The 13,085-nt window shown below is 40.1% G+C and overlaps 1 protein-coding gene across 8 annotated transcripts in view; it reads right to left on the reverse strand.

Moving 5' to 3' along the window:
* The window catches only part of UNC13B (unc-13 homolog B), a 208,741-nt gene that overhangs the window by 76,131 nt on the left and 119,525 nt on the right, over window positions 1-13,085 (reverse strand). For all 8 annotated transcript variants that reach the window (XM_014257005.2, XM_088054006.1, XM_014257004.2 and 5 more), the window contains 4 exons: window positions 9,861-9,907; window positions 5,486-5,564; window positions 3,700-3,774; window positions 2,857-3,076 (listed from right to left, as the gene is read on the reverse strand). In XM_014257005.2, coding sequence (XP_014112480.2) covers window positions 2,857-3,076; window positions 3,700-3,774; window positions 5,486-5,564; window positions 9,861-9,907 — 421 coding nt within the window. The remainder of the gene's footprint in view (window positions 1-2,856; window positions 3,077-3,699; window positions 3,775-5,485; window positions 5,565-9,860; window positions 9,908-13,085) is intronic.

A 13,085-nucleotide genomic window follows, 5' to 3' on the forward strand; every position in this document is an offset into this window, starting at 1 on the left:
CTTATGAGTAACTCAGTAAGTAAAATTTTTGTTTGGTTGGGTTTTACCTTTCTACACGCTTCACACATTTTAAGCCTGGTGTATTCTCAGTTGTTTCTTCTCTGTTTCTGTAACTCTGCATGATGAAGTATCCTGAGTTTGCATTTCGAAATAAAATGTGAAAACATCCACAATCCCCTGAATAAAATAACAAGTTCTTGCTTAATGCTTTGCCATATATGAAAAGTAATTGCCAGTTGTTTCTTCTGTTCCTTGGAAAAACACAGTATTGCCATCATCACATCCTACAGCCCACTGCATAAGATTATGTAATTACAACTGGAGACAAGAAAACCTTCCCTCGTGGTTATTCTTCAGAGTCTCAGCTCCAGAGACTCCCTGCTCTCAGGGAGTCTAAATCACTGAAGTTGTCTTCTACCTTTAATTTTCTCACAGCAAATTCAGACCTTTTTCTCTTTTGTTAACAATAAGCTTAAAAAAATCATCTGTCTCCCAGTAGCTTATCTCCCTCTTCCCCAATATAAGCATAAACAGGTTCAAACAAGGATTAAACCAATTCACAGACCCACCGCTGCCAGCTGTGAAACAGTATCTACTGCCCAGAAAGGCTTTAAGACATAGATATCTGTAAACTGCAAGAGTAAGCCAGTGTTGTAGCAGGTGCACTATGTGCAGATGTCCTACACTTCTGCCCTGGACTCTGCAACATAATGCAGAGAACCTTTAGAAACATTCTATTAGGACAGACCTAGTACAGTTTTTTTGTTGTTTTGTTTTTTTTTTTAAACAGCATGATTCCTGCCCTCCTGCCCCAGATTGCCAAGCCTCTCTTTTGAAAGATTAACAATCTTGCATCATCCTCTCTCTCAACATTCTCATATTACTCCCATTACTATTGAATTCTCTCCAGTACCCATTCTCATCTAAGTCTCCCTTCTTGAACATGGATAGCCACAACCCTCCTCTGCAGGAACACACCTCCTCTAAGTCATTAATATGACTACATACACAGAGGTTCTTCCTTGTTGTTTTCAACTTCAGCACCACTACTCTGTACAACAGCTTTGTGCCTGTTTCTCTCTGCTGCTGGTGCAAACCTAATCCTCCTCTGTTCTCCAGAGATTTCTTCCTTACTGAGATATCACAACTCCCTTGCAACACTACAGCATCATGGGTATGCATCTGAATCAAGCAGGATGCTTTGAGCTTTTCACCTCAAATACTGAAAATTACCAGTTAGCTGAGAGTTCTGGTGAACTCCAGAAACAAAAAGGTTATTCTCAGGAACTGATCCTGTGCATCAGACTGTGACAGAAAACTGAGCTTTGACCAAACTACATTCTCCTGGACAAAATGCAACAGCACAGCTCTTTGCTTAGTCACAGAAAAGTCTTAACAAAGCCAAGGTGCCAATGATGCAACCGTTCAAATGCTATAAACTCATCTCCCAACCCTCAAAGACAAATCTAGAACCACTAAGCAACTGGGGGACAGAGGTGTTTGGCCAGGAGCAGATGTGTCTTACAAATAAGCCACTGCAAATAGCCCCAGACCTAACTATGACAAATTTAAGACTCTGCACACATCAAAAATACAAGCATAAACAATATCCATTTGGGGTGTTAAGAAGAGTCGTAAGAAAAAACAAATGACCTATGATTCACTGGTATCCCTCGCTGAATCATTCAGCCTTGGCTTTCCCAAACAACTATAGCCTAAGGCAGACACAAAATCTGACTTATATTCCTAGAACTGCTGACAAGAATTTAAAATAAGTCCCTTCATACTTCATAAACTTTTCTGATTCTTTAGACCTAGTCCATCAAGCTACAATGACAAGAAAAGCAAGAGAGAACAGACACACCTTCCTACTCAAGATTTAACACACATGTAAGAAATTTCAATTCTACTTAGACTGAGATATTTTGCTCTCAAGCAGGAATATAAATTTGAGACTGAATTAAGAAATGGTATTTCAAGCAAATAAAAACAACTGGACCAAGGCAGATGCCTAAATAAGTACTTTTTTCTCTTTCCCCCCCTCCTTTAATCAAATTCCTTTTAAACTTGTCCATTGTTTGTGTACAGTGTCATTTACTCTACAAAGTTACAGACTTCCTTGAGGAGATGACTCAATTGTATACTTAGTTTTCACACCAACAAAATAATCAGAAATACTAGTAGGAAGATTAAATACTGCCCATATACTCAAACAACACCTTTGTATATGACTCACCATCTCTGTTAACTCAGCCCTAGGTCTCTAAAGTGGTTCAGCAGAGCAGACCTACTGTTGAAAAGACAAAATGCCTTCCCAGGCCGCTGCTGGTACAGATAATCCAAGCTAAGCCCAGGGACTCTTTACCCTAAGCAGGAACCCAGTGCTGCCTAAAAAACTTGAAACAGTGGCAAAGACTGACAGCTGGAACAAGCAACCTGACTGTAATACCAGGGCAAGAGAGCAAAACAAATGTCACATCATTCAGCCTCATACCCTATTCATCCAACCCACACTTCAATGCAGGATATGCTGGCAAATACACAACCTGAGCTGACACAAAGAGAGCAAACAAAACAAAAAACCAAACCAACAAACAAATCAACCAAAACCAATGAAAGAGTGAAAAATTAGATCTTCTTTTAAAAGACATCAAGCACAATGCTGTAAAGTTCTTCTGCATCAGTGGAGCTGTCTGTGCCCCCAGGGGGTAGGTCTAGCCCAGTGGGACCTTTTCAAAAAACACACAGTCATTTTAATCACTGCAGCTTCACTGATCCCTACGATATCATCAGTACATTTAGGAAGGCTCTGGCAACCATTTCTGGAACAGACACACTCCACTGGCCACTACTCACTCTGCAGGCAGTCAGCATTGAGCAAGTCTTGGCACTTCTCGTGGCACTTGACCCCGCACTCCCCGCAGCGCATTCCCTGCCGTGCGATGCCCCACAGCAGCCCCTCACATTCGTAGCAGTAGGTAGGAGTTGTGGCTGTCCACACTTCGAAGTTGTGAGGGGTTGTACAAGAGATGGGGTAAATTAAGGCTTGCAAGGTCTTCTTATAGACATGAGATTTCTGAAAGGCAAGAGCATATGTAAACCAATATACAGGAAGGTGTTTGAGACTATTTTGTTGGTTAACACAAGAGTTTTACAGGAAAAGGCATAACCACCACAATAAAACTACATATTTGAGGTGGACAAATAAATCAAATTTTTACATGTGGTGTCAGAGGACACACCTTCCAAAAATATCTCCTCAGGCATTAGAAAACTTGGAAGACAACTATTAATATTTGTGGATGGGAAATATCTTGAATAAAGCAAGTTTCACACACTGTCTCTTATGATAAATAGCACAGAAGGAAATCGTAAGCTTACTAATTCCAAGAAGTGTTTGGACAACATCATCAAGACAGATGATGTCTCTTGGTGTGTTTTATGAAGGACAGGGAGTTGAACTCAATGATCCCGATGGGTGCCTTTCCAACTCAGCATATTCTGTGAATCTACATTTTCCAGGACTACATTGATACATTAAATATTATTTTCATGTATTTGATTTCTTCTTCAAACAAACAGGAAGCTTTGCATCTATATTTCTTGATATCTGTGAAGCTGGCTCTGAATCTCAGAGAGCCAAATCCCTTTAATTTGCTTACTAAGAATTAAGAGAAGTCATGCAACACTCCCACTTACCAGCTCTTCATCTTTAAGAGATGTTCTAGTAGCCATTGCTGAGGTAATTCCGGCTTTTCGGGACTGAACCAGTGACTAGGGAGGAATAAATTTTGTTATTCACCACCAACATTTATAAGTGCAATGGCATTACATGCCCAGAGATGTGAGCTCTGTCATGCCAGACACCAAACCAGCAATCTACTGCACTTAAGTTGGTTTCTTAAATGACTGCTCAAATCTCAGAGGAGTCAAATGTATACTCTGAAAGTTCTCAAACTTGTTTCCATCTGTCCATAATCAGTCTCCCTCTAGTAAATGTCTATTCGTTTCTCTGAAAGACTTCAAGGAAACCTGGATTCCCATCTTCACTTTTACATTCTGGTAGCAACAGTAGTCCTTCTACTGTCTACTTCTACTGAGGTCACTACTACAGACTCGCTTTTCTATATCTAACTTCATTCATATCGAAAAGGAGATTATTTCATCAGCTTTACAAAACATACAACACCCCAAAATGTGACAGTAAAGAGGTTGGAAGCAACAAGGATAAAAGAAAAGGGAGTGAGTTGGGAGCGGAGGTTTGAATATGATGGTGTATCACATTCATCAGCCATCACTGAACACAATGAACTGCATTTCCATGAACTGGAAGAATTGCCTTTCACATGACACCAACATGCTTTGCAGCTGCTGGGCATTGTCTTTGCAGCATCTCACAGTGGCATACAAGGGATTTTTGCAGCCAATCCAGTAACATGAGGGCAGGGAAGGATATTTAAAGATAGAAGCATTTGCTTTGAAATCATCCAACTCTATCAGTTTTGTACCATTTATGTTCTGCTTTATGCTGCTTAAGAGAAACCAAAAAAGTTCATTCCAACAGTGATGGAGCAGGAGAGAGCGTTGGATACGCATTCACTGAAATACTGCAAGTTCAAAACAAAAAGCAAAGAAGTAGAGGGGAAAATAACACAAACTAAGGGGTTTTTTCTGGTGAAGACTTGATCAATAGTCTTCACCTCCACTTACCATGGCCTGTGAAGAGAGAGAATGAATGCATTCAAAGGAAGTAACACAAGTTAATGCCATTATTGCAAAGATTTAAGATACAAGCAGTTACCTAGACACATACAAAGCTGTCCATGCATAAGCTGGCAGACAAAATTGTATGCATCTTTTCACACGAATTACAGGATATAGAAACTTTGGTCTTTCAGCTGTTACAGCATTTCTCTCAAGTATGAAATCGTTACGTGTACTGAATACAACCAACAGAAAACCATTTGTCCTGCAGAAGCCTTATTTCACTGTATCATACAAGCATATGAAAGTTGTCCTCATTACTCACTTGGTTCTCATGCTTCCCCAGCACAGAAGTCTACTGGCAATATTGCAAATAGCTTTTAAAATCCAAGCACATATGCTCATTTATCTATCCTCTAAAATTCCAGCCTTCTGGTAAGCTGCCAAACCTCACATGGACATTATAACTTTCCCTAAGGTACTTGATTTTTAGCAAAACATTTAAAAATGATGCAGGCCTAAAAACAATCAAATATTTTGTGTAAAGGATAAAGAACATGAAAAATAACCTAATTCTGTCAAATGAATGAAATTTTCTACAAAACCATAGCTCATTCTCACTCAGATATTTCAAGCCATACTCCTAACCCTTTAGTGTAAGAATTAATTTAACAAAACACTTGAGCTTCTTGAAGTGACAATGAATGTGCCCATATATCAGGAAATTAAAGCCAGCTGTGTAAATGCTGTGTAGCAGAAGAGAAACAAACAAATCTCTTACCAGATCACTGACAAGTGGAATTGGCTTTTTTTTGCGTAGATCAGGCATGCTATCAATGCCATAGAGACCACCTGCAGGCCTGGAAATTCAGGAGGAAAAAAACCAAACAACCTAATTAATTTAGGGCTGGGAGGGGTGAATAAGGGGATACTTTACTGGAGGAAGAAAAACAGCTAGAAGATTATACTTAAGAAAGTGTAAAGTTAATGCTAAAAACGATTAAGTGTTTATCTTCTTTACACACAACTATCCATACATTCCTGCCTGGTGTTGGTGGTTAGGCGGGAACAAGTCGAAGAGGATCAGCCCAGGGGAAGGATGCTACTACCCATCTTCTGATTCTAGTCTTAATACCTTACACTTAATACCAGCCCTTGAGACCCATATAATTATTAGGAAAAACCTGACATGGGAGGAGAAAATATATTATTTTTATTTCTATAAAAGAGACCATTCATGGTGCTCAGCATTTCCAGCCATGCAGACCCGTACACACAGTGTGTCAGGTGGCATTTGCTGGCACAAGTGACAATAGAGCAAAAGGGCGATTACCCCAGCAAGTCAGAGCCTGATGAAATAGAACACCTCAACCTATTTCCCTCCTGATGAGACCAGCCTGGATAATTATACCTGGATCCTGCCACTTACTGTTAACACCACATGGATGTAACCCTGTAGTTGAAGACAGTCTATTAGTCCAGCTTAAAGGCCCCCAGTAAATGCATCCATCTCTAAGGACTTTAGATAATGCTTTTTTCTAAAGCTGGAAACTGAGCACATACCTCTCTCTGCCGCAGGTGGCTTCCCCCATGCAATGAACACCCAGTCCAGCAGGCAAAATCCACAGTGCCTCTCAGTGTCTTTCTCACCCTCCCCATCTCCACTCTGCTCTCAGGCCTTGCTAACATTAAGAATATGGTTTCAGAGGTCGTCTTCTTGATTACAGACAGCAAAGGAACCCTCTGCCTCTCCATCCTTAGCCATTTGTCTTCACTCCCTGCCACTCTGGCTTACACATTTTGGTATTTGTGTGATGAACTGGCTGGCAATTTCAGCCTGGTTACTTTGTTGATTTGGTACAAAAATGCTCTGCAGGAAAATTACAGGAAAAAGGAGTGTGGGACAAACTGTTCTTACAGCCATAAAAACTACCTTTGGAAACAATCTAGGAAATCAAACTGCCACTACAAATTCACACATGCCATGAAAATTGTGAGGTTGATAAGTGACAAGAGGCAACCTGCAGCCATTGGAGAGCAGGGCCGACTCAAGCCCCCTTAAATACAGCCAATGGCAAAAACCCCCAAACAACAAAACATCCAGTGTGACCAAACCTATACTACAGCTTAAGGATGGACAAGGATGGCACAACACAGCCTAGCATGAGGCTGTGACAAAGAGGAAAACAGTCCATTATAACAGAAATATGTGACAGAATTGTAATAGTACAATTCAGTTTTTTGATGGGGTGTAGGAGGGTGACGTGTCCAAGCCATGCCTGAGCTGACAGCTGCTGCTGGCTGAACAAGCTTGGTGGGAAGGTGAGCAGTCACGTGTAACTGCAAGAGCCATGTCAGCTCCACAGTTTTCCAACAGTGCAGTTTTCCAACACTGGAAATCATCACAGCAAGGCCATGCTGTGTTTTTTACTAGAGGCTATCATCATTTCTGATAGAGAATTCCAGAAAAACTTTTTGACCAAGTTATACTGCAAAAATCCCTTCTGACTTATTACAGAAAAATCTCACCCACATCGAGAAGTAAGAAACATGTTCATATTGCCTCATTTGTCTGCTGCCTTTATGTTACAAAACCTTTCTGATACTGGTGATAATGTTTTGGGGTAAAATAGGTGTCATAGCAGACTACTCAGATGATGCAAAGAATCCCAGGATAACTTAAATCACAACACAGTTTATTCATAAGCTTTGTGTCAAGGGTTTGTGTAAATACCTTGAATTATGAAAGCATATATAAAATCAAAAGAGAGAGTGTGTAACCTGAAAAGATGCAACAAAATGATCTCAAGTAAAACTCCAGAGTTAATGCTGCTGCTAACAGTTTTTTCCTACATTATTTAAAATTTTTTTTTCTAATTTAATTGAAAGGAAACTGTGGTACTCTGACATTTCCCAGGAAAGAAGAACATTAAAATTGCATGCTTTATAAATTCAAGATGAGCCTATATAAATTATTGTGCTTGAGAAACAAGTCTAGTTACAACTTGGTTTGTTGCAAAATACTTTTGATAGATTGAGGTTCATGAGAACCAGTGGCAAGCCAGGATGACAAACATATTTAAAAAGTGCTTGTGTTTGTTACTGAAGAGAGGTGTCCTAGTACCTACAGTTACACACCCACATGACCTGCTTTTAGCTTGTTAATATTATTTAAATAAATTCAACAATTCCTATTTTTCAAAAGTGTTGTGTTTTCAGCTACCTCAGTCCCTTTATTCAAGCACAATTGCTACCTCACGTAATAAATTCACAGTTGTTTGTACAGACAGAAGAATTGACAGTGCCTCAAATATACACAGTGTAGTTTTATATGTAATAGGGTAACTCTCCTCTGCAGTGGATGTAATATTTATAGCATTATTATGGAGAGCTGTATTGAGGAGTGAATAGCATTTCTGTATGAGAAGATAATTTGCACTAATAAATAAAAGATAGAGATATGAGATACTACAACAGAGACTGATCCATAATACCAGTTATACCTTTTTTTTAAAGTGGTATCTCCAAAGCCAGTGATTACAGGGAGCTCCTGTTGCATTATACTGTAAATGAAAATTGCTTGAAGCATGTATTCATCTTTTAACACAAGTCGTATCGCACACAGGCTTCCATCTAAGCCAGCTAAGGTGGTTTCTAAGGTGGTTTGCAATGACAGAGGATGACTACTTCCTTCAAAGGACACCACAGCTCTAATCTTCCCATCGAAAGAAAAACTCCAAACATAAATGCTTTAGTATACTTTGAGGCTAATAAGCAAAAATGTGACTAAGGGTAGAACTAAAAGTTTACCACTCACAACCACCCTGTCTGGGCATCCCTTGCATGGGATGAGTGAGTATGTCAAACTTTTGTAAAAACTACATTAGCCAGACTGTTTAGTTGTATCATGCATAGAAAAGAAAAATAATTACAATTTGAGGCAAACAATGCCTCAAATTGACAACACATGTTTAAGTAATTCAGGACCTGTAGGTGTATCCACCTTTCTGGCTAGGAAATAATTTGGTGTGCATGAACCAATAAACCAAGTACACTGTCTCCTTGTTAAAGCAGGAGAAGGTGCTGTTTATAGTTACAATAAATCACTGCCTCCTGCTCCTGCAAATTGCCAATTCTGCAGCAGCCCGCTCACTAAGTCCCAGGTTCCTTGGGAAAAGCAGGGGGTTGCTAGGCAGCTCCAGGCATCCGCAGGTGACACTTTGTGGGAATATCAACACCACAGAACAATGACTCCAACAGCAGAAAGCCATGTAATGAAACTCAGATTTAACTTCATGTTTTATTAGGGCAGTTTCCTTCAGTAGTATGAAAATTAACTTAAGCGTGTAGCAAGCCAATGTCTGGCTGAGATTTCAGGGCAAATCTTGCTGCTGACTGACAGCTTCTAATGGGTGCCCCACCACCAAACCGAATCACCCTGATCATGTACCAGGCACATAACCTGTAAAATGTGTCTTTTTCTTGCCAGAGGATCCCAGGGAAACTGCCATGCTGGCACCTATTACCACAGAGAGTCACGCTGAAATTACAATCAGAATTTGTCTGCTTCATGTGCTGCAAGAAGTGTGCTGTGGAGAGAACGCACAACCTGCTCACTCTCATCTGTGCAACACAGGCATGATGAGCAATGCTTTAAAAATACAAACTGCAATAATTTCTAGAGTTAGTGCAGTTTTAACTACAAGGAATCACTGCAAATACAGACGACTTTCCCAAGCCTATCTTCTTTTTTTAAGAGCAAAAAGACACAGCACTCTTTCAGAGCTACTCTTTCCCCCTTCTGCTGCCACCAATGACTCATCCAGGATACAGGATTTAATCCAGACCACTCTGAGGTGCTTAGTAGCAATTATTTAATAATTCTGCCATAAGCACTTGCCACCAACACATTATAGATTATACACTGCAACTACAGCCCTTGTTCTTAACCACAGGTCCACAAGAGCTGGATATCCCACCTCCAGCTGCTTAAGAAGAGAATGAAATACAGCAGCAGCCTGGCCTTCTGTGAGGTCTGGCCACTTGATTATTTTAAAAACATCATAAATGCTACTTTTACTTAGACTGAACTGCAGACCTCTAAAGTACATTCTAATTATAAATGTAGAGGTAAAAGGTCTCGAAATACCACTTACCCTCCTTTGAGCCAGGGTGGTTTTGATGGATCAGCCTCATCTTGGCCCTGAAGTGTGAGAAGGGAAAGAAAAAAAGCCAACATGAAATTAGTTTACAGAAACAGAAAAAGTATTTGTATTATATTCTGCAGAAAGGGTAACAGATCACACTGCATGCAGGCAAATGCATACAGAAATCTTTCAAGCACCTCCAATGACCAAGATGCCAGGGTAAGTCATACAGACACAGACAGACTATGCAATTTCATTGGACAACCAGGACTGGAACCTGAAGAGCTTGTTCAGTGCAACTCCTCATTCAAAAGGCAGTCCTGAAGACAAACTTTTTATTTTTTTCCAGCTCCAATGAGTTACTGGAGAGCTCCTGTTACTACAGGTCACCACTTAACATGAATGTGATCATAATGAAGATGTTATAAATTAAAAGTCCTTGAAAAAAATGCACAAATGACAGACTAACATAAGCCTCTGTATGAACACTTGCAATCTTTGCTCATGCCCAAATGCCGACTCTAGTCTCCTAAGCAATGAGGTCCTATTACAGCTCCACTCACTTATTTGAAAGTATTTAATATCTAACAGGCATGAAACAAGGGCCACCACCTTCAGGTCAACTGGGATCCAACAGCATGATGGAAAACGTCACAGACTGCAAATGTGGGGATTCATATTTATGAATTCAAACCATGTACTTATGTTCATATTAAGAGTACATCTATAGAGTGATGTTCTGCAGATCTTGAGTGGACTAATTAGAAGTGATAAGCATTTGAACACTTGCAATGTACCTGCAAGAAACAACAGGCACTGGATAAGGGGAAAATGGTTACCCAAAACTGGAAACCCCTGTTTCAGCTCACAGGTCATTTGTTCTCCTGCACCCCCTGAAGGAAATGTGGCTTTCACACAGGACTAAGCAGGTCACAATGCTAATAGCTAAAACTCCAACCTCAGATAATCACATCTGCCAAGAGAAAAAGGAGGTTGCAAGTCACACACAGTGAAAAAGAAAGTATTTCCAGCCATGGAACTCACAAGGTGAGAGTCAAAAAAGTAAAGGAGCTTGAGTCAGGAAATAACATCCAACTTTATACAAAATAAAAGAACATAGCCCCAAAAGAAAGTTCTTTTTATTTTTTTTTTCCAACCTGTGCTCTGTGTGAGCTGTGCAACCCCACACTATTCACAGGTGACAGACAAAGACTCCCAAGAAGAGCAGAAATAACCAAGGAAAAGGAGTTCTCTTAGAGATATCAACTTGCTCAGAAGCATATGTCCAAACTTTGTATTTTTGAGTCCTACAAATTAGGGAATTGGCAGATTTAAGAACTACATATTAGTAATGTTTATTATTTTATATTTAAACAGATTGAACAGTATGATGTTATCCACAATGGAATGGACCTGATCAGACAGGCCTGCAGAGCAGGGAGGGGTCCAGACCCACAGTCCAGTACCACCATGTTTCCCCACAGCTGCAGCAGCACACCAGGATCCATCAACCTTTGTTTTCAAAAACCCCTCAGCCTGAAATTTGCATTTTCTCCAGAGGGATCCGAACCAACTGCTGGTCAAGAAAGATATTATAAAGTAAATGCAACCAGATCCTTCTGAGCACACAGGGGAGGACATCTCTGTCATTGCATCTGAACACTTGGAAGAGCTGTGGTTAGAAAGCAACACTAAAATGGACAAAGGTTTCTTACTGGACTGAGCTTGACGGCAATGGCTCAGCTGTGCTGAATGACAGAGAATGACAAACACAAACATGGCAACATTGACTGGCAGGAGCCAGTAACAAAGTTCTCAATCATTTTATGTGAGAAAGAAATAGAAGTGACTGATACTTGAGACATCAACAGACCACAAAACAGTGTATTCATTGCAGACCGGGGACCACAAGAGCATCAAGAATCTGGGAAAAATGGGGAAGGAAAGATATAGGGAAAGCTGTTACCTACAGTTAAGCAATTTCCTACAGGAAACCATGAGTCAACCGAGAACAACCAGGAATGTGGACATGGGGAGGGCAGGAAACAAATCTACATCATGTCCCAGATTCATGATGTGCAAAGCAAAATTTGCCAGGAGTTCCAAATAATTCAAATAAACGAGGAAAAATATAATTTATTTTTACCAAGCCTTTCAGACATGCAAATAAAAAAAATAAATTAAAAAGCAGAGCTTCTCTAGGGTCAAGATTGAAAATCACCTGGGCATAAAAGCACAAAACAAAAGAAAGAGCTTTCAGTAAGTGGCAATATTGATGAAAGGCCAAAGCAGGTGATGACTGTGTGAAAGCAGGAGTCATCACCTGCTGAAAGCAAAGTAAAGAGCTAATGTGCCCCAGGCAGCCTTCTCCCTAAGAAAATGCCAAGACAACCAGAACCTAACATCCATCAAACGACGGCTGATGCCTTGAGACTGTAGAAGAGCCAGTGTAGTATCCATGTGTATGTGTGGAGGACAGAAATGTGATCCAGACTAGTGTAGGACCATTACTGGCTTCAAAAGCTTGAAATAGTTCTGAGCAAACCTGAAGAAAAGAATTAAGATGGAGGCTACTGAAAAACAGGAAAAAATACAACAGAGGCACAGCCAATTTTGCAAACATTCTGCCTTGTTTTACAAAGCAACTATTTTTCTCTAACCATAAAATTAATTATGAACTGAATTTTCATTTAAAAAAAAACATTCTGATGCAGTGCCATGTGACATTAATAAAGACCGGATAAGCTGAGGAGGAGAAAGGAGCGTTCAGGTGGATAAACAAGTGACTGTAACTGAGCCAGCCATGGACAACGCAATAAGGAAGCTAGTGGGAGTAAGTAGGATCTGCTGATAAAATCCGGAAATGACAAACCCAGGCGAATTATTGACACTGAACCCATAGGTACAGCAGAAAGAAGTGACAGCAGTAAATACTGCAACAATGGAGGATTAATCATGCTAAAAATGGCAAGGTCAAAGCCTCAAAGGCTGCAATACATTTGACTGCATACAAGGTGGTGCTTTTCTCCTCAGTGGAGAAAAGCATGAAACAATGGATTTGAGTTCTAGTCATCAGACTGACCATAAGCCTCCATGATATAGCCAGTTAGGAGGAGAACATAATCCATAGAGTATGTTCAATGAAGTGTCTGCACAGAAGTAAGAGTACCTTAGTACTATGTTGTCAAGATTACTTCAGAAAAGCATATAGAGTCTTTTTATTCTGTATCAAAT

Source organism: Pseudopodoces humilis, chromosome 4 (assembly GCF_049639895.1).
Source record: "Pseudopodoces humilis isolate 2021_Gansu_Grassland_sample_001 chromosome 4, ASM4963989v1, whole genome shotgun sequence".
In the NCBI taxonomy this organism is placed as follows: Eukaryota; Metazoa; Chordata; class Aves; order Passeriformes; family Paridae; genus Pseudopodoces; species Pseudopodoces humilis.